This window comes from Rhinatrema bivittatum, chromosome 4, assembly GCF_901001135.1.
Source record: "Rhinatrema bivittatum chromosome 4, aRhiBiv1.1, whole genome shotgun sequence".
NCBI lineage: Eukaryota > Metazoa > Chordata > Amphibia > Gymnophiona > Rhinatrematidae > Rhinatrema > Rhinatrema bivittatum.
In genome coordinates this window covers 411,241,038-411,262,730 of record NC_042618.1, presented here as the reverse complement: position 1 = coordinate 411,262,730, position 21,693 = coordinate 411,241,038, and the positions used below count along the sequence as shown (strand labels likewise).

Sequence of the window (21,693 nt, the reverse complement as noted above, 5' to 3'; positions counted from 1 at the left end):
CCTTGGACTTTTTCAGCCCCGGTCAAATGCGTTCTTTCTGGTACAGTGATTGTAAAGTGACCGGGTAGCTCCAGGTTACCAGAGTCAGGATAAGCCTGCTCTGATTTTAACCCATTGTATCCTGGAACAGCCAGATTACAAATCATAAATACAATGGGGTCAAGGCAGGACTGGTTCAGTCCTTTAGGGTATGGAGCTCTCTCTTTCATATTAGGTACTTGTAATATTTCTGGACACTCGCATCTCCTGGTTCTTCCAGGAGACTTCCAAGCTGTTTGATGTCTCTCTCACCTGCAGCCCCAAGTCCTCCTGGGTTGCAGACTGTGCCTCGCTCTCTCTCTCTCTCATCTCTCCAGCTCATTTTGCAGCAGCATGGGAAAGCAGCAGGGATGAACATTCAGGGTTCCCGCACTGTCTCTCCCCAGCTGGTGCTCCCTTTCTCTCTAAAAAGGAAGCACAGGGCTGGGGAACATAAGCACCTGTCTCTGCCATGTTCCCAGGCTCCTGCCACTGATGCCTCCCTCCCACTTCAGTTTTTTGTGGCTACTGCTAGTGTATCTATGCTACTCCTGCCGTGGCATGTAAGGGACATGGCAGTGTCGTGCGGTGACATTCTAAGCAGGGGGGGGTTCAGTAAATGCACAACATCCCCATCCCCATCCAATCACATTCTTTTCCCTCCCCCCCCCCCCCCCCCCCCCATCCCCTGGCATAACTGCTTAAAATTTTCCCTCCTCCCCTTCCTGATATAATCACCTAACTTTCCCTGTCCCCACCACCGTTGCTCCTGCATCCCAAAGAGTGATATTTAATGTCCCAATAAGTGAGACTGAAGGCCAAACAGTGACATTTTTCTGGTGGTGTGTCTGTCGTCTAAATCTGGAAAGATTTAGTATTATATGGTTTTGCAAATGAAAGAAGCAATCCAAAATGATATTTAGTGTTTTTTTAATTTCATTTACATTGTAATTCTTAATCCCATGCAAAAAAAAAACAAAAAACACCTCTTTGTCCTTCCCCCCCTCTTCCCAACATCATCCTAGGTCTTCCCTTTTCCTCGCTTCTCCTATGCCCTTTCCAAATAACAGATTTTACATGAAAAATGACATTCAAAGTAGAGTCTTCTGAGGTAAAAATATCTCTTACAACATGTTTATTATATTTACATGCACCGCTATGGTGTCAACCAGAAAACCTTGCAAAAAAAGTAAAAAAAAAAGACACTTGGAACTCATAAGGTATTAGGCCTATTGTAATACGAGTTGTGTGTGGGTTTGGCCCTCAGAAAGCCAGGAGTAAACTGAATTACAATTACAATATAGTAAGTCTCTCATAGCAAAAAAGCATTAACTGCCAGCAGTCAACCCTACCTTTGAAAAGCAGGACTGCAAATATTACACCAGGCCCTAAATCATCAATGTATCCACTATTAGGAAAACAGAATAAGCCAGGATACTATAGATCCCTATACAGAAACTATAAGCTCACACAATACCTCACCTTGGTCATGCAAAACACAGACTCTCACCAAATACAGAAAAGAGATACCATAAAAGTCTAAACACACACATAAGAACATAAGAAATTGCCCATGTTGGGTCAGACCAAGGGTCCATCAAATTCAGCATCCTGCTTCCAATAGAGGCCAAACTAGGCCACAAGAACCTGGCAAGTACCCAAACAGTAAGAAGATCCCATGCTACTGATGCCAGTAATAGCAGAGACCATTCCCTAAGTCAACTTGATTAATAGCAGTTAATGGACTTCTCCAAGAACTTCTCCAAACCTTCTTTAAATCCAGTTACACTAAGTGCACTAACCACATCCTCTGGCAACAAATTCCAGAGCTTAATTTTGCGTTGAGTGAAAAAGAATTTTCTTTGATTAGTCTTAAATGTGCTACTTGCTAACTTCATGGAGTGCCCCCTAGTCCTTCTATTATGTGAAAGTGTAAATAACCGATTTACATCTACTTGTGAATCTACTACCTCTCATGATTTTAAAGACCTCTAATATATCCCCCCTTAGCCGTCTCTTCTCCAAGCTGAACAGCCCTAACCTCTTCAGCATTTACTCACAGGGGAGCTGTTCCATTCTCTTTATCACACACACACACATACTCTCTAACTTGTTAATTCTCACACAAATGTGCATTCTCAGGCTCACACACATGCTCCCTCACATATACGCGCGCTCTCTCAGGCTCACATATGCTCACTGCTTTAGAACAAGATGACTGCTACTGATTCTGACACAGAAACTACCTGCTAGCAGAATGCCTCAGCTTGATCCCACATGCAAAACACATGCAGACAGACTCTCACCAAGTACAGAACTGACCACTTATTAGAAACAGAAATAGTGAGGCAAAAGCTGAACTGGAAACCCCAAAAATCCAGGCTTTGGCAAGAGAGTAACGAGGGAGAAATAAAAACAAATGCATTTTCTTATACTGTTCGCAACAGAAATATTCAGAGATGCACCTTTCTAAAAAATGACAGAAAAAGAAAATCCATCCCACTTTCCCTCTCAGAGAAGCAGAACCAACAAGAGCTACGGCTCATCCCTTCCCAACCCTCCCAGTCCCCAACAGTCATCCCTCGCCCCCCATCTCCCCTCCCAGTCCTCAGCTGAGAGTCAGAATGCTGGAGAAGAAGAGGAGAGGGTGAATCTCAATCTCCTATCTCTCCCCAAGTCCCCTGCAGTATCCCTGAACCAGGACCCGAACCCCTCCCCAAGCCCCGAACTCAGTTCAGACTTCAGTCTTCAGTTCAGACTCCCTACACCAGGAATCCTAACAGAGAGCAACTACTGATGTCTCTTGTCTGCCTGCCTTGCTTCACTCGCAGGCACAGCAGCCTCTTCCCCCTCTGCTCCGCGTGGGTGTAGGCATCGCAGATTTCTTAGGGTCCGGCACTCGCAGGGCCCAGTGCTTCTGCAGCAACATTTTGCACAGGGTAGAAGGCGGGACCTTGTTTCAAGCTGAAGCAAGGTCCCACCTTCTACCCCTTTCGGAGTTGTTTCTTCCTGCAATGCTTTGGCTGACAATACAATAATAGAACTGGGCCGCCGCCGCCTGCCTCCGTGATTGGCCCCACCACAGTGAGGCAGTCCTCAGCTCTGCTCCTTTTTATTGGTCCCATAGCTGCTGCAATCAGGGTCCAAAGCTCCTACAGGCTGCTTTGCTATTGGCCAATGGCTACACAGGTTATAGAGCATGCCTGATTAAAAAAAAAAGGTAGCTTAGGGTAGGAGATTCACTGAATGCTCCGAATGCCCTGACTGCATGCCACTGGGAAATGGCAATGCAATAAGAGGCAGAAATAGGAAAGGGGAATATATGAGGGGAGGATGGAGAGAGGGGGGGGGGGAAGAGTGAAGAGAGGAAAATGAGAAGAGGGGGAAGATTGAGAGTAAGAGACTGAAAAGTGTAAGGGTTGAGAGAGAGAGCGAGGAACCCATATTTCAAAATGGATAGAGGCAGGATGAAGATTGTCCAGAGAAGGGCGACCAAAATGATGTGAGGTCAGGATCGGAAGACTTATGAGAAGCTGACGATCTAAACTATACCCTGGAAGGGAGGAGGTGCAGGGGAGATATAAAAGAGACCTTCAGCTACCTGAAAGGTGTTAATGATGTACGAACCTCAAACCTTTTCCAATGGAAAGAAATCAGTAAAACTAGGTGTCATGAAATGAAACTTCAGGGGGGAATGACTCAGAACCAACGTCAGGAAATATTTCTTCATGAAGAGGGTGGTGGATGCCTGGAATGCCCTTCTGGAAGAGGTGGTGAAGATGAAAACAGTTAAAGAATTCAAAGGGACATGGGATAAACACTGTGGATCCCTAAAGGCTAGAGGAAATGACGAAAAGGGTGCACAGGGAGTAACTTGCTGGTGCAGCGGTTACTACCCTTAACCAATAAACCTTGATACTTTTGATGCAACTCCAACATTGTTTTCCACTTCAATGGCAGGGGGAAAAGGGGAATTGGATTCAGACCTCAACCAACAAGGGCCCTGACTTTTAAGGTTGGGGGAACTGATAAGCATACAGAGCAGCAGTTACTACCCTTAACAGAAGGCATGGGATTAGTACTCTTAACCAATAAGCCTTGATGCTTTTGATGCAACTGCAGCACGCTTACCACTTTGACTTGGGGGGGGGGGGCGGCCCTTCAGATTCTTCCCCCATTCCCATCCCCAGCCCTCTCACCTCATTTGTGTTCTTCATGGGGCAGGAGAATCCTATTCCACCAGTATTAAAAATGGTGCCGGTGAACTAAGGCTGGCACCATTTTTAATTTCTTCTGTACAAAATGGGGCCAGCTTGGCAAAATTAACAAAGGCATCAGCAGAATAAGGCTGGCGCCATTTTATAGAGCAGATATGAAAAATGGCACTGGCCTTGGTCCATCCACTAGTGCCATCTTGAATCTCAATACCGGCGGGGCGAGTTCGAGGTGTGTGGGGGAATCAGAATGAGAGCTTAGGGGTTTTTTTTTGGCAGCATACGTTTTTAAAACAAAAGGAATGAAAACTAACAATTTCATTTTGTTTTAAAAACAAATTGAAATTAAAGGGGAGATGTCATTAAAATTTCCCCTTTCGGTTCAAACGAATGCACATCCCTAGTTTTGTTTGCTGTATACAAAATTAAGTAAATGCTATTTTGTTACTTTTTCCCCAGTTTGGGAGCTGCTAGTTCTCATTTCGCCTACCCCTGCCTTGGTCTTCCTAGTCAGTGATGCAAGTCTGAGTCGAGTGCAGGACCGGCCCAAATCCCACATTGAAATGGGAAGCTTGGGAACTGGAGAGAACAGAACACAGTGACTTTTCTTTTTCTTTCCTTGCCCCCACCCCTTTCATGTCCTTTTCTCAGACTCTGGTATCCCTGATTTCCAGTTCATGTGAGACACTTCCAGGCGGCCACACTGTTCTTTACCTCCCTTCTCTAATTATTCTGGGAGTGGGATTCCTTCTGGGATTTTGAAAAAAATAGGAATGCAGATTTGAAAGAACCGTTCCACCTCCCCCCTAAAAAAAACATGCTCGGCTAAATAAATCTCCCATGATTTGTCGTCAGCAGCTCTGCAGTTTGTACATTGCCAAAGGTCTACTCATGCCCCCCCCCCCCCCCCAACCTAACTTGGTAATGGGTCCTTTTCCACTCCACAGATTGCTAAGCAACAGCCTCAGCCCGCAGTTTCTGCTTCTAAACCCAAAAGGTCAGTGAGCTCCTGCGGTTCTCCGAAGAAGCTGCTCCCTCAGAGGAAACAAGGGCAAAGGTTTTCTGGTTCTAACTGCTCTGCTGTGCTAGGGTCAGCAGAGGACTTGAGAGTGTGAGCACGGATACTTTTTCGTTCAGTCCTGTTCTATTTTTTTTTTGTCTTCCTCCCCAACTCACTTTAGGGCTCATTTTGATCTTCCTGAATTTATAGCGGAATCTTGTAGCACAGAGAAGAGGCGGAGGCTGCCCATGTGTACACACCGAGAAAGAGGAACCGTGATAAACAAAACGCATCCTTTGTCAAGCCTTCACAAAGGACGAGATGAAAGCTCGCAAGCGCCGAGTGCATGCGGCATTCGCTGCCTGGAATAAACACAAAAAGAAATGGCCACGAGGTCACTCCGAGCAGCTCAGTCTCATTCATTGACCACTGCAGATGGCAACGTGAATGAAAAGATTTTAAAGAATTACATGATCTGATAAGCTTTTTGCCCAGGAAGTTTCCATAGCAACGCAGACCGTTTAATTCGCCGTGTTTGTTGTCAGAAATAAACTAAGAGAGTACAAGCAAATCCTCGGTTAGCAAGAAATGGGAGTGTAGAGTAACTGAGAGCCACAGTCATCCAAGTGCAGTGAGACAATGGACTTCCTGCACTCACTGTCCAAAATAAGATATATGAGTGCCCTCTAGTGCCTAAGATCTAAATTAGGACAGTGCTGCTGCCACTGCTAGCTCTAGTGTATGTTATTAACAGTAATATATTTAAGTTTTAGCTAAAAAAAGGAAGCTCTGCTACTTCAGACACTACAGTTTTTGGAGCTGGCTGTAAGAGTATGGCAACCTTTTCTATTACCCTAAACCAGAGCTTTCCAAACTTTTCATGTTGGTGACACACCTTTTAGACAAACATAATTTCACGACACGGTAATTCAGTCTACTAGTAAACCAGAGGTTAAAGGTTAAATGAACGAAACATATTTTGACAATTTATGTATGTTTCCTTAAATATATACATAAATAAAATGTTTCACGACACAACATATCTCATGAAAACCTTAAATTTATATTAAAAATATATATTCCAAGATTCATGTTATTGTTATAACTTATGAGAAACAATAATAAAACAAATTGTCTGTCCCCCACACACTCATCTCTCTCCTCCCCCCAGCACGTCTGGCCCCCACACACTCATATCTCTCCCCCTCAAGCACATGTCTGTCCCCCCAGCACGTTTGCCCCCCACTCACTCATCTCTCTCTCCCCAGCACATGTCTGGCCCCCACACTCATGTACCTCGTCTTTTTGATTGTTGCCAGTTAAGTGCTTCACTCCCTTCCATGATCACCAGACACTGCTGCTTGCAGTCAGTACTCCTCATGGCCAGGCCTCATCGGCAGCAGCAGCCAATGCAAGGATGGCTGGGCTCGTTCCACCCACCAAGCCCCCCCAAAAAACGCGATTGACAGCAAAAATCACCCAATAATAAGCAACCCATAAACTGAAAAAAAAAAGTGAATCTCTAGAAAAAAAAAAGCCCAAACTCGCATCAGAGTTGACCGGGCTTGCGCGACACACCTGCACACTGCAGGCGACACACTAACGTGTCCCGACACACAGTTTGGAAAGCTCTGCCCTAAACCTTACCACACCCCCTCGCCTGTTTGCCTTATCTCAGTCTTCTCATTCACAACGTTCTGCCTTTCCATTCGGTTTTCCTATTACATGTGGTCTTTTGAATCTCAGATCTCTTAAGCCCCAAATGGTATTCGAGAGACTTGATTATTTCTTCTACACTATAAATCTTATTTCTGGCTGAAACCTGGCTTACAAGCAGTGACTCTTATTGTTTAAAACAAGCTTGTCCTTCTCACTTCTCATTTCTTTACAAATGAGGGTGTTGCCACCAGGGTGGTGGGGTAACTATCCTGTAAGACAAAGCTTTGTGCCTCAGAGAACTGGACTTCAGATCATCCAAGCATATTGATTATCTTTTAGTCCAGTTCTTTCCATCAATCCAGTTTATGTTTCTCTTAATTTATAACCTGTCAGATCACTCTCTTTCTTCTCTCTTAGAAACCATGAACTTTATTGTTTATGTTTCAATTAATTTCAAAACTCGGTTATCTTAGGAGACTTCAATGTCCACGAATACAACCCAGTCCGGCCGTCAGAAATTTTCTTTCTCTGAACTCAACTTAACTCAATGGATCACTTTCCCTACACATGAAGCTAGAGTCCTAACCAATTGTAAGAAACCGAGAACATATTACACCAATTTTGATAAATCTACATTGGCTCCTATCACACAGAGAATATGGTACAAAACCTGTTGTATCCTTCATAAGGCAATCCATGGACAGAAAACAGACTGGTTGAACTTCTCAATCCGCTTACATACTCCTCATAGGTCATTGAGATCTGCTAACAAAGGTTTACTACATGTCCCTTCAGTTAATACGGCACATCTAGCCCTAGTTCAAGAAAGAGTTATTCTATTGCAGGACCGAGTCTCTGGAACACTATGCCTGTAGAGCTAAGACTAGAAACAGATAAAAAAATTTTTAAAAGACCTCAAGACCTGACTCTTTGAGCTAGCCTACTCGGACTACCTTAAGAAAGATCATTAACATCAAGAGTCCAGAAAACATATCCCCTCTTTTCTTGTGATGTCTATTTCCTTTTAAGCTACGCCATCTTGGTTTTAGACTAATAATGTACAATTGTATACCTCATGATGTATTTCCCTAATTTATTTCTTTGATGTAACTATTTTTTGTAAACCGTTGTGATGTAAATATGAACGACGGTATACACAATTTTTTAAATAAATAAATGAAGGTCAAACTTTAGATCTTCTTCTCTCTTCCACTAATGAGAGATGGATGGGAGATGGATCTTGTTCTCTCTTCTACTGTCTTCGCTTACATTTCTTTGAACTATGTTTTGATTACTTTCTGTCTGAATCATAACCCACCAAAATTTTCTCAGGACAGGAAGTTTTCCAATTCAGGAACCTTAAGCAAATAGACTGGGATGCATTCACCTCGGAATTAACTTCTTTCCATCTGACTTTGATATACTCTCTCTCTAGATTGTATGATCAACACATGGAATAGTATCCTCAGTTCTGCAATTCATAAAATTGCATCTCTTCCCCTTTGTTTTCTTCATAATCAGCCTACATACCCTTGATATCACTCTGGATTATGAACATTAAAAGGCAAATTCACCATTATGAATGGCTTTGGCATAAGCATAAATCAGCGGAACTTAAACTCAAAATGATTAATGCTAATAAATATCAAGCTGAAATCCTATCTGCAAAAAAATATATATTTCTAACAAGATTATATCGGCCGATAACCATTCCCACCAGCTGTTTCAAACCATTATGTACCTTTTTCAACCTGCCTCTTTACTTCCTGATAACCCCTTCTCTTCTGCAGACGCATTTGCCAATCACTTCCTGAATAAGATTAGTGCTATTTGCAAGGATCTTGAGTCTGTTATGCCACCCACTCAGCCACTGGAAGTGTCGTCTTCTTCTTTGGTGAGAAGTAACTTTTCCTTCTTTAATATGACTACAAAGCTGGTATTAACCTATTACTTAGCACTTTACACCTCACCACATCCTGACATTATCCCATGTCCTCCAAACTCTTGAAAAATACATCCCTAGGCACAGCCAAGGTTATCTCCACCACTGTCAATTCTTCTCTAATAACTGGTTCTCTTCCCAAACAGTAGGCTGCTGTTAAAAAAGGAAACCCACTGTCATAGCCAACTATCAGCCAATTTCTAACCTTGCAATGCTTTCTAAACTCATTGAAAAAGTAATTTTCAATCAACTTAATGATTTTGTTCTAAAAACCACTACATCCCTCACAATCAAGTTTTCAGAAAGGGCGCGGCTCTCACTCTGCTTTGCTGACCCTATTTAATGGCATCAAAGTTCAGGCCAGTGGTGGCAAGGATGCTTTCATTGTCCTGTTGTACATGGCCTTTGACACTATTGACCATGAACCCTTTTGTGTCTTGGAGAAACTGGCCTTAATGATTTAACCATGGCTGGGTTCCATTCTTATTTACAAGATCGTTCCTTTCAGGTCGAATAAATCATCATCTTTCTAATCCTAGGTCATTACCCTATGCTATCCCCTCTTATTTTAATATATTTCTGTCACCTCTAGCAACTCTGATGCAAGACTGTGGCTTCAGACCTTTGTTCTATGCAGATGATATCCAGATTACTGCATTTATTAAAACTAAACTTTCATTTTCGCTCTCAGATTTTAATAATTGCTCAATCGTGTCGCAAGCTGGCTTCACAACCATGTTGAAAGTCAATCCCTCCAAATCAGAGGCTATCTGGATTTCTCTTCACGATATTGATTGGCCCACATCTCCATAAATGCTTGGTACTTCCATTTCTTTGAAGAACATGGTTATTTCTCTTGGAGTTCACTTAGATTCTAAGTTATCTATGATTCCATATATCTCAAGTATTGTTAAAATATCTTTCTACTTTCTACATTATATTCGTCATCTACATCTGTTTCTTGATTCCCATGATATGAAATTGTTAATTCACACACTTGTCATTTTGTGAATTGATTACTGCAATTCTCTTTTCTCAGGCCCTCCCATTCTACAATTGTTATAGTGGCTCCCTGTTACCTGTCGGATTAAATTAAAAATCTTTCAAAGCTTTTAATCCCTTACTTGCCTTCCCATACTATATGCTCCTCCTAGCTTCCCCTTCACCTTCCTTCCCCTTCAGCTATCAGACTGGATGTCACCAGAGATTGTTTATTTTCTTGTCAAGCTCCATTCCTCTGGAACACCTTACCCTATGACAGCAGTTCTCAACTGGTTTTTGCCACATTTCCCGGTCCCCCACTGGCCCAGCTGCTCTCCCTATGTTATGGTTAATGGTGTTTGGGTGGATCCTTGGACACTGTGGCAGCTGACCATGCCCATGGGGGCAGTCCCGTGAGGGACCACAGTGTCAGGCTAGACTCTGGACACACAAACACAGATTTGAATCTTTTATTAAACAGTTTGAATGACCACCAGAGGTGGCGGTAGTGAGTAGTGGTGTAGAGCCCGGCTGGGCACGTCTCACACAGAATGCTGGAACAGCGGATCCTCTGCAAGGCACTGCTGTAGTGGAAAGAAACTGAGAGTTATGAGTACACAATAAGAATAACATTCAGAGTCCCAATGTAGAAATAGGAGAAGCTCCGAGGCAGGGAGAGCAGGTCCTCGAGGAGCAAGAACCTGATCCCTTAGAGCAGAGAGACTCGGTAGCGTTGTACTCACTTTGCAGTAACAGAGATTCCACTAGACGAGAGGTCTGGCACCGGAGCAGAGAGCAGGCCCTCGAAGAGCGAGTACCTGGTTCCAGTGAAGCAGTATTGTGGAAAGAGATGGTTTCTGTACTCACTGATGGTAACTGTAAGTTAGTTCTTCCAAGTAAAAGGGTAGAGGTTGCAGGCAGCAACACAGGGAACATGGGCCCTCGAGGAGCGAGTACCAGTTTCCTGATAGCACCTGAAAGAAGCAGAAAGGCCCCCGAGGAGCGGGTACCCCGTTAGAGACCCCAAAGGGTAGTAAAAGTTCCAGATAGCGCTGGAGTGGCAGAGTAGCTTAGGAACAGAGAGCGAATCCCATCCGTAAGAATCCTGTTGCTAACTCAATGAGCTAGCAAATACTGTAGGTAGATATACCCGGAAGTCGTGACGTCAGAACAGGGGGATGCCCCTGAGGTTCGCGCCAACATAGAGTCAAAGATGAGGGCAGCGTGCGCGCGCGCCCTAGAGGTAACTTGAAGGAGAATGGCGGGAGGCAGCACCAAAGCCGCTCTGGGGACGCCGGAGAGAACGGCAAGCAGACGCCATGGCGGCCATCAATCCAAGGTGAGCGGGAGACGCAGAAAGGAGAGAGAGGTAGGCGGGGCGAAGCTGTCGAAGACTGGACGCAACACCCTATCCCAACAAGATGCAAACTCTTCCTCTGCCCAGGCTTGAAATGCTGATAGCTTGGGTGGAATGCGGTAGTAGAGCTGGAAGAAGTAGTCAGTCAGCAACACAAGCAGCTCGGCCTCTTCTTCTTGCCCCCGCGCTCGGAAGAGGAAGCGGAGTGCAGCAGCCACGTGTGCGGGAAGAAGAGACCATGCTACGTTACAAGTGCCTGAAGCATTGGCTCAAAAGAGAAGAGCAGTGCAGCCTGGAGCGAAAAGAGGAGCAACGTCAGTCAGCCCCCATGGCCATTGGGACACCTTTCTTGAGACCACAAAGGTTGGAAGAGGAGGAGGCTGCTGCTGCCACCAGTTGTTCTTCAGTGAGGAGAGAGCGTGAGCGTGTGTTTGAGATCCTAGGTGAAAGACAGCATGTGTGTAAAGATGTGACTGAGAACCTGTTTCTGAGAAAGAGAGCACATGTGTGTGTGTGGTTGAGAGCTTGTGTGTGTGTGTGATTGAGATCCTTTGTATGTGAGAGACACAGCATATATGTAAGTGTATGATTGAGAGCATTTGTGTTTTGTTTGTGGATGCTTGGACCAAGATGGTGTTGGTACAACCTGAAAGGAGGAGCCCTGCAGGTCCCCATCATTGGAAGGCAGACCTAGATGAGGCAGAGGCCCAACTGGAGCTTTGCTTTTACCAGCCCACATTCTCCTCGGGTTGAGCCTTTGGATGCCGGGGCTAGCAGGTCATAGGTAGGGGCCTCTGCTGAAGGTGGTGAGATTCATCGTAAGGTAGCTGTTCGGAGAAGATGGAGGTCAGGCAAATCTGGTGAAAGGCTGAGGTCAATGGTAGGCAGCAGACAAGTGTATCCAGAACCAGGCAGTGGTCAGTGGCAGGCAGACATCATGTCTGAGATCAGGCTGAGGTCAAACCAGGTATCCGTCCAAATGGAAAGGTGGGACAGATAGGCAGAGCAGGAAGGTATGGAGAAGAACAAGCAGGAGATGAGAGAGAAACTGAAGAGATGAAGACAAGGATGCTGGACAAAGAACTGAAGACAGATGTAGGAGTTCCTTATCCTTCTTGAAAGTAGGTGACTTGTTGCTGAAGCAAGTTCCTGTTTGGGAGCTGCCCTTTTATAGGGCAGCACTGGTGATGTCATTCTCAGGGGCTGCAGAGCTTTTCCCGCTGTGGTCCCTTTAAAGGCCGAAGGGAGATGCACGCGCCTAAGGGAAGGCACAGTGCGCTAGAGTTGGCAGCATCCTGCCACGCTGAGTGGCACCTTGCTGCGTGGCGGCCCGACAGGGCTTCCCTGCACTGGGCGATGGCATGGCTAGCCTGTGGCTGGAGTTAAGGATGGCATTTTGCAGGGTTAGCCTGCGGATCGTCAAACACAACACTTTGTGTGTGAAAGAAAGAGAGCATATATGTGTGATTGAAAGCATGTATATGTATAATTAAAAGCATGTTTGTGAGTGATTGAGAGCCTGTGTGAGAGAGCGTTTGTGTGTGACTGAGAGAGTGGAGAAAGTTGTAAGCAACCCTCCCTTCCCTCCTCCTACTAATTTACAATAGTCTTAGGGCATCTAGAAATCAAACGTTCCCAAGTATAGAGTGCAGAACATTTTTTTATCCTTATTTTTAATTATTGGGTCTTTGTGTCTGCTCTATTTTTATTGGAGTCTGGAAATGTTTTTATATGTTTTTAATTATAAATTCATCAGCTGTTTTGAAATAATCTGTTCCTTTTATTAGTATGGTTTTACTGCTATTGATTTTATATTTTTTAATTGTTTTATGCCGACTGGTGATGTTTCTCTCTTTCTTTTATTGCACTACATACAGAGACTCTGGCGTTTTGCAGTTTCCAGTTCAGTTTTTGTGTGCATGTTTCTGTTAATGCTTTATGGTTTCTTTATTCTTTGTTAGGTGAGGATCTGCACATGTGTCCGAGGTGAGGTATTCTGCTGCATGTAGTTTCTGGGTAGGGCTCTATAGCAGCCTGGCTTGTTCCATTTCTCTAAGAGAAGTATTAGTTTTAAAGCCTGGTGTAATATTTTTAGTGTTGCCTTTTCTTAGGTAAGGGTGGTTACTGTTTTGAGTGCAGGAGGTTGGTGCTGTTCTGGTATGGGAGGTTTACTATTTATGTAATTTCTGTTTAGAGAGAGTACTCTTGCCCTTGTCATTCCTAACAATAAAAGTAATACTGGGGCTTTTTTTAATTTTTATTTCTGCCATGAATTGCAATGTGCAGCAGTCTGTCAGGTATGTCACGAAGGGAAAAAGGTTGAGAAGCACTGCCCTATGATATTCGTGCGGAATGTAATTACATAAAGTTTCATAAAGCAATGAAAACCTGGCTGTTCTCTCAGGCTTATGATTAATAGCCTACAGCAGGACGCCATATGTTGCAGTAGTGCTTCTATTGCTTAAAAGTATGTCTGTATTGGTATTGTATATTGTGTGTGTAAATTGTGTGTGTTTTTCTTTATTTAGTTGATTTTATTGTGTTATTTATTGAGTTTTATTGTGAACAGCTTGGATAAATTTCCTTACAGGCGGTATATTAAGTTCAATAAATAATAATAAAAAAGGGTCCTCTCACTGAAATCTTTCTGGATATTATTGTGATCCATGAGGAGGGGGTCCTTTGATGTATTACTATTTTCCATATGCCGCATTACTATATTCTGCCATTTTCCTCTCTGCATTAAGTACATTTGTTCTCTGGTAGTGCATGCATGCAGGTATACTCGGCTCAATCGCTGCGTATTGCTGCTACATTGTTCCTTGCAGCTGCTCCCTTCCTAACATCGCTTTACTCTTGCTTGGGAAGGGGGATGGGGAGAAATAGTTTGCTTATCATTAGTCCACTTAGGTAGGCAGAAATAAAAGTCAACATACAAGCTGTAGGGGATACCTTTTAATTGGACTAACTTAATACATTTGTGACTAAATTTCTTATCAGGTCGGTGCAAAATCAGTTGATGTTGCTGGAACGTATAAGTAAACTGTAGGTTAGTTTATAGCATCAAGCAGCATACTAAATGATAGCAGATAAAGATTTCTTGGCCCATTCATTCTGCCCAGTGGTCTTTCTCTCTTGTTCTCTACTTGGCATAGATGAGCACACAATACCAGCTCTCACTGCTTCCCCAGACTTCTCAATAATTAATTGAGATTGTAAGGATTTCTTGTGTCTATGTTGCATATTGCAATTTAACACAAGGAACAGGTGCACATAGACTGTCATAACTCCACTTTCCCCTTTGTTTATTGCACCAAGTTTTTGGAGGTAAGAGCCATAATGACACATTGTATCATACTACTGTAAACTATTAGATTGTTTCTCCTGTCCTCTTTCTAGGCATTGAGGGTTAGGTGACCATAGACCCAGCATGTGGGCCTGTGACCTTTTCTTGCTAGGATAACCAGACCTGACCCTTCTTAGCTTCTAAGATCTAATGCATTCAGGCTCTTCCAAGCTAGTGTTACTGGCATGAAGCCAGTTACATTGGCTAAAACCAACAGATAGATGCATCAAAGTTTCTGTCATTTCTTATTTCATTGGGAGATGCCCTGGGTAGAGCACCAGATAAATAAATGTAGAATCTTCACAAGATGGCCCTAGATCCCTGCCCTTTAGGTATCAGCTAGGAGGGAGATACCACCCCTACAGCACCTCCCCAGAGGATGTCTGAGGTGGTAGAATCCCAATCCAGTAAGCGAGGGCTAACCTAGGGAAAAGTGAGGCTTTTGGATGAGACAGATGGTGTACTCTCCAAGTTTAAATAAGGAAGGGAGAAATACCAAATAGAGACTGGAGGGAAGAGGGAGAGAGTGGGATTTTTTTTTTTTTCCATTTTCGCTGAGTTTAGTGAGAGTTGTATATTTGGAGATCTGAAGAGGAAATTTCTGCCTCCTAGAAAGAACAGAAGTGCAGGAGCTATCTGTACACCGCTTCGCCCCTTCCAGAGACCTACCATTTAAGATGAAGAATTGTTTTGTCATCAGCTTGGGAAGGAAATATTTTTCTGCACTCTTCATTACCCAGAGCTGGAAGCTTTGAGAACTTGTTTCATTAAGGATCTGTTCTCCAGGAAGTTTGCCTGCTTATCGGTGTATGCTGAAGATTAAGGGCATCTGGAAACCCCCAATGAGTTTCCACTCCGGGGTCACAGGACACAGGCAGGTTGGAGTCGGGGAGTGCTCTCCGGACTTCCAGTGCCGTGGGGAAGGGGACATCTGACCTGGTTAGGATACTCCAGCCACCTTGGGACACACATTCATTCATGCCACAGCATGCATTATATACCAGTTCTAAGCTTTAGTACAAAGGGACACTGCCACAGAGGGAGAGGCAACTTAATTCTGTACTAAAGAACCTGGATGTACTTGGACACTTTATTTTTCGCTCATATTATCACAGTAAACTTTTATTTGAATACCCATCCGGCGAGTCCATCCTCTTTTCTTAAGATGCTTGTCCTGAAGATCTATGGTAATACAGCTATGGTATCATAAGGGAGTTCCCCTCTGCCCTGGGCCTAGAAGGTTATCCTTCCCCCAACAGAAGGGACCCACCCCTTGGGACAAGGGGGAAAGAGACTGAGGAGCTAACCCCATTTAAGAGATGTTTTTCAGTCCTTTGGGATGCAGCTTATCCCCCTAAAAAAAAGGGTTACATAAATACATAAACAAAGTTATATTGATTCCCTTATAACCCTACTGCAGATATTGGTCTGTGGTGTTGACTGAATTAGTTAAAGCACAGTGAAGCACTTGGTTATCAAAACAGCAGTGCAGATTATTGTATTTTAATCTGCCTCAATTTATCATTTCTAGCATTCTTCATCATAGAAAAGTTCTGGACTGTGTCGCATTTTGAACATTGTTATGCTCTGAGTGCCCTAGAGCCAAAAGTGATTATTTTACAGTACTTGTAAACACATCCATGCAAATGGCCAAAAAACACTGTACAAATAGCTAAAAGGATTTGTTTCTTTCCCTTGCTTCAGGGAACCAGCCCTCCCCTTTGGGATCTGTCGAAGGCTTCAACCTGGTGAAGAAAAAATGGGAATTTCTGCCCTCCATGCCAACAGGTCGCTGTTCCTGTTCCAGCTTCCGGGCCCCTAACATGTTGTTCGTCATTGGAGGAGTGGCGCAGGGCCCCAGCAGTGCTGTGGAAGCGCTGTGTCTGCGAGATGGAGTCTGAATACAGGGAAAAAAAAAAAAATCTTCGCTCAGAATTAGATAAGGAAAAAAATAAAGTATAATCTCACCCGTGGAAAGGGGAAAATAAGTGCCTGAGGACCTGTAACACATGAAGGCAGAGCTACGCTTTGTAGCCTTGGGGCCTTTAATATGACAGGATGGAATTTTTCAGCCTGAGTATGTCTAGCACAGCAGGACCCATCTCCGTAGGCTAAGGAACTTTAATGTGGGAGTACAGAACTTTGCAGGCTAGGAGCAGCCCTTTCTAGCCCAGGAACCTTTAACATGCCAGGACAGAGCTATGTAGCCGGAGGACCTTTTAGTATGAGAGGCCGCAGCCATAAAAAGGGACTTAGAGCAGAGCAGCTTTAGCATTCCACAGCCTCAAGGACTTCAAGAGAGAAGGATAGGACTCTGTGTAAGCATATAACAGGCTGGAGCTTAAAAGCCTAGGGCACCTTCTTAGAAAGGGACAGAGCTCTGTAGGCTAAGGCCATATAATAAGACACACAGGGCTTGCAAATGACTTTCTACACAGTACCGAGTCCTGCCCCCCTGATGACCTTACATGGCAGGATGACATTTTTGAGGAATGGATTTTTCTTACTATGCTTAATACTTGTGGCTTATAGGTTTAACTAGCACAGTCAAACCTGTGATGATTTTTTTTTTTCCTGTTCACAAATTTTATAGCATTTCAGTTCCTGAAAACTCATTGCAGAAGCAGAAAGCATCTATTTGTATCTTATCAGTTTTTCATGCTGTGATCCTAAGGATGGAACGAAAGCAAAGGGACACAGCACAACTTTAACCAGTCCTCTTGGGGTAATGCTTCTAACAAGGCACAGAGGGTTAATGTCTTAGGGCAGTAGTTTTTATACCCGTGAAGCTCTACCTTGTCCTGCTAGGATAGCACAAATATGCCTCTGCCATCCCTCTCTGCTGTGCTCAAGAAGGCAAGAGGCTGCAAGTCAGTAAGATATAGTAACCCACTAGAGTCCGTTGTAGAGCTTCTGTCAGGATCTTTGCATTGTATTATATTACAGAAGTTTCAAATTGGCAGCAGTAGAGTTGGGCGAGAAGTTACAATTGTCTTCTACTAGTGCTAATGTTATGGAGGAGCAGATGCAGTTTAACCTCAACCATTCTTTCCAGCAATCATGCATACCCGGCATCATCATGTCAGAGATGATCTTTGGCTTGAATACCAGAGGAAATGTTTGTTCCCCTTTCTTACATTCATAGTTTGAGCATTTTTGGACGTATATATTTTTAGAACATAAGACTTGCCATACTGGATTAGACCATCGAGCCCAGTATCCTGTTTTCAACAGTGACATTGGGATATTGGCAGTAAAGAAGAAATTCTTAAAAAAAAAAACAATCTTAGGACTTATGACTATATCTCTGAATCTTTAAGCAGTTGATACTATACCTATATGCAGCCTTATGAAAATCTCAGCTTTTTTGCTATTTATACACCTGAATCAATTGTTTGGCATCACAGGGTTTTGGTTTTTTTTGGCAGTTTTGGTATTGTGGTACCTCTGGCCTCTTATATTTGCGTGATTGCTATATAAGAATTCCAACAGGTTAATCATAATAGAAAATCTATCAATAAATGATACATTTGCTAAATGAATAGCTTTCCATATCCTAAATCTGGTTCCTAATACATTAAAATTCTGTCTGTTTGAAAGGTCAAAGCAGCAACAGATAATTAATATAACAGATACTGCGCTGTGGTGAAATATTCTCTCCCCTGAGCTTGGACACGGTAAATGGCTCATTTCAATATCAGCATCAGATGCAGGCTCTTAACAGAAAAAGTCAATATTGATTCATTTGCTTGGGAAATGCACTGGAAATGTACAGCATGATTTACCTAAAAGGTTCTGGGATGGTATTCCGATGTCTGTCCTGCCAAGAATGTTTGCTATTCTACTTTCCAGTAGATTTCCAAAGAAAGGAGACTAGAAAAAGGATTTGTGAGCATTTGTCATGTCAGCAATCTTGGATCCTAACAACAGGATCAAAGTTTCACAAAGAGTAGACTGGCTGAAGAGAAGCAATGGAAACGAAACATCCACTAACTCCATATGCAATTAGCCATGTTAGAAAAAAACAAAAATGTACAGGAGCTGAACACCAGTCTGTCATTGAGCTCCTCCTGCTCCAGAATGAGTACAATGTCATAAGATCAAAGCCTATAAGTCAGAGAATATGTCTCTGAATGGAGAGAGCAGGGAAAATGCCCCAATGCAAGAGGAATATGAGGCGGGGAGAGGTAAGGCAGGGCAGAAGGAGGAAAATGTGAAATTTGAACACAGCACAACCACAGTCCCCCTCCCTCCCCCTCCCATCACACACCAAGGGGCTGATGTAATAACATGTGCCCAGCCTAGTGCACAGTTTTACTTGGGGTTGGGCGTGCAAAAATAGCATCCGATACAGTAAGGAGATTACCTCGTTCAAAACACCCACCCTAACAAACGCGTACCTGATGGCACCCAACGCATGTAAATTCCATGTAGATGCACCCCCAAAGGCTGGGCATCCAATGCACATTTTTTAATGCAAGGAATTTAACTCCAGCTCCGGAGGTGGAGTAATGTTCACTCGCAGTCAAGGGCTCATGAGAAACATTAAAAAATATGGTCCTCTATGTGGCAATAAATGTGTCCTCTTCCTTAGTATCAATCTGACTCTTAAATTTACTGCTTGCAGTGGAGAAAAATATATGTATATTGATTTAATCAAAAGGAAGCGCACCTTTCTTATATGACTGCACAATTTAGATGCCCGTAGCTATGGGCACGTGAAATAATAAACTTCAGCATTGAAATCAGCACCTCAGCAAAATAACCAAAAAGAAGCACGATCTAAACAAATGATCATATTGAGCGCCCATTGCAGTTGTGGGCACCCGATGCATAAATCTTTTGAGCACCAGAGACGCACAGTTCTGCCTTTTTTACGCTGCCCCAATTTTCCTTATTTAAATACTGCATCGGATGCATAGGGGATGTGGCTACGCGTGTGCGCGTCTTATTGCATCAGCCCCCAAGTGTCCTGCCACTCTTCAGGGGTGGACTTCTCACTTGGCTAAGTAGGCTGCCACACTGCCTATGTCTGGGGCCCATGGCCATTCTGTTGGCGCTTATTTTTAAAGTCACAGCCGCCAGGGAGTTGTTGGGGCTCCTCCTCCAAAAACCAGGCAAGCCACAACTTTGCAGAGGGACACTCCACCCCTCCCTTCAGCTACAGAATGCATCTGGCTATCCGGGCCTAAGCATAGCCAGCAGTGTAAAATCTGTCATTGCCTACCTGGCATCAGTAATTTTAACCCTGCGGTGCCCAGGTAACCATAAAAGATCAGTTAATATGACTATTTTGTAAAAGTGAAAGCTTTCTGATTGTATGAGTATGCCAGCAACGATCCATAAATCCTCATACTTGACTGTACGCTTCCATGAGGGCATCAAGCTTTGGCTATTGCCGTTCTCTCTTCTTTTGTGCGTGTGTGTTTGGTGGCGTCTGGTAGGGCTAAAGCTTCAGTTCACATGGTCCGGCAATGTATTTTCACTTCTCTCACAACAGAGCACAAGTTAAGCATTTGAGAGCATCCCGGTGAGTTACTTCATGCAAGGGCAGAGAAAGAGACAGATCCTGCTGTGTCCTGAAGAGAGTTCTAATGAAGACAGTGGAGGAATGTGGCAGGTGGCTGCCAACTTCCATAACATCATCTTGCATCCTTACAATTGTAAAATATACTCTAGAAATCATTGGTGGTTCCGCTAATAGCACACACACACCACTGCAAGCGTCTGCAACCTGGAAGAGGGGGGTGGGGGAGACATGAAGCTTGTTTGTGTCCGTGCCTCTAGAATCTGCTTCCCATTGAGAAATGGAATTACAGATTTCTTTAGATTACAATTTAAAAGTTTTAACATTTCTTTCCAGGGATTTTTTCTGGTTCTTTTTTTTATTGGGGGGGAGGGGATAGGCAAGGAGCTTGATGTTAGTTTTCCAGAAGAAGGGTGTTTATGTTGTTTAAGGTTTCCGTATACATAAGGTGATCCTTTAAATCCAAGTCAAGGGGAACAAGCTGAGCCAGTCCTGGATTTGTCCCACAGCATGCATGGAGATAGGAGATCTGATTTCCCAATTGATTTTCCTATAAAAAAAAAACCAGGACTAGATCTCCAATCATGCAAAGGGATAAAACCAGGATTGGTTCGGCATGTCCCCCTTGCCATCAAACTATCTGGTTATTTTATGTATACAGCACGAAACGACAATTGTAGCTACTGATATATAATGGGACTATGGCTCTGGCTAATGTATGTGATAGACTAATTCCTTGACAACCTTAAAGGTAACAGTTCACCCAGGAACGCATTGGATTTCTGTATGCCTACTGTTGTATTTAAATTCCTTTAAAAAAAACAAAAAAAACTAGGGATGTAAGGTTTGGAGTGTTTCTTTCCTTGCATTTCAGTAGTGTTTATCACATCAGCACTATCAGGGGAACAGGAGACAGCACTTCACCGGGTCTATTTTTAACGGCAGGCCTATGAGTACTTTCCAGTCTGATGCACCTGGTTGAATGCTGATCTCCTGCTGATTATCTATGGATGTATAATATGTACTGTGATTGTACAGTCGTTGTTTTACAACATGCCATGAATTACAGTCTCTGGGTGAGGCACCCTGAATTTTATCCCGACACTGAAGAAGCAGTAGATGTGCCAGTGACACATGTAATAATCAGAGTAATACAGAAGTGAGCACTGTGTCCTAGGATCAGTCTTTGTAATGTGCACACTCTCAATGGTGCCCTGTAGCTCAGTGCCTATATGGGGTGAGAAAATTAACACCTCTTTAGAAAAATAAAGCAGTCAATTTTTCTGTTGGCCACAGTGGTGCGTGTGCTTTTTTTTTTGTCTATCTGTTTTACTCATTTAAAATTCAAAGTTTAAGAACATACAAAAAGGCTGCATTAACGGTAGGGCCAATTGTCAAGGCTCCAACCTTGGGCTGCTTTAAATCGGAACACTTACCAATGGCCTTGAAGACTTGACTAATCCTACTTCTCTCAAGCTTTAAGCCTATGCTAATTCAGCCCTTTTGTGTGTGTCACAATGTCAGTATATACTTGTGAATTTTTTTGTGCCAACTGTAAAAGAAGCCTTCATTCTCAAGAAAACATAAATAGTACTTTAGCCAAGACACAATAGAGAAGAGCAGCGTGATGGCTGTGTAACAGAGATAGG

At 43.4% G+C, this 21,693-nt stretch overlaps 1 protein-coding gene across 5 annotated transcripts in view; it reads left to right on the top strand.

Moving 5' to 3' along the window:
* The window catches only part of KLHDC8B (kelch domain containing 8B), a 205,607-nt gene extending 184,272 nt beyond the window's left edge, over positions 1–21,335 (top strand). For all 5 annotated transcript variants that reach the window (XM_029601206.1, XM_029601201.1, XM_029601202.1 and 2 more), the window contains one exon: positions 16,222–21,335. In XM_029601206.1, coding sequence (XP_029457066.1) covers positions 16,222–16,418 — 197 coding nt within the window. In that variant the 3' untranslated portion in view covers positions 16,419–21,335. The remainder of the gene's footprint in view (positions 1–16,221) is intronic.
* Positions 21,336–21,693: the final 358 nt, after the last annotated feature.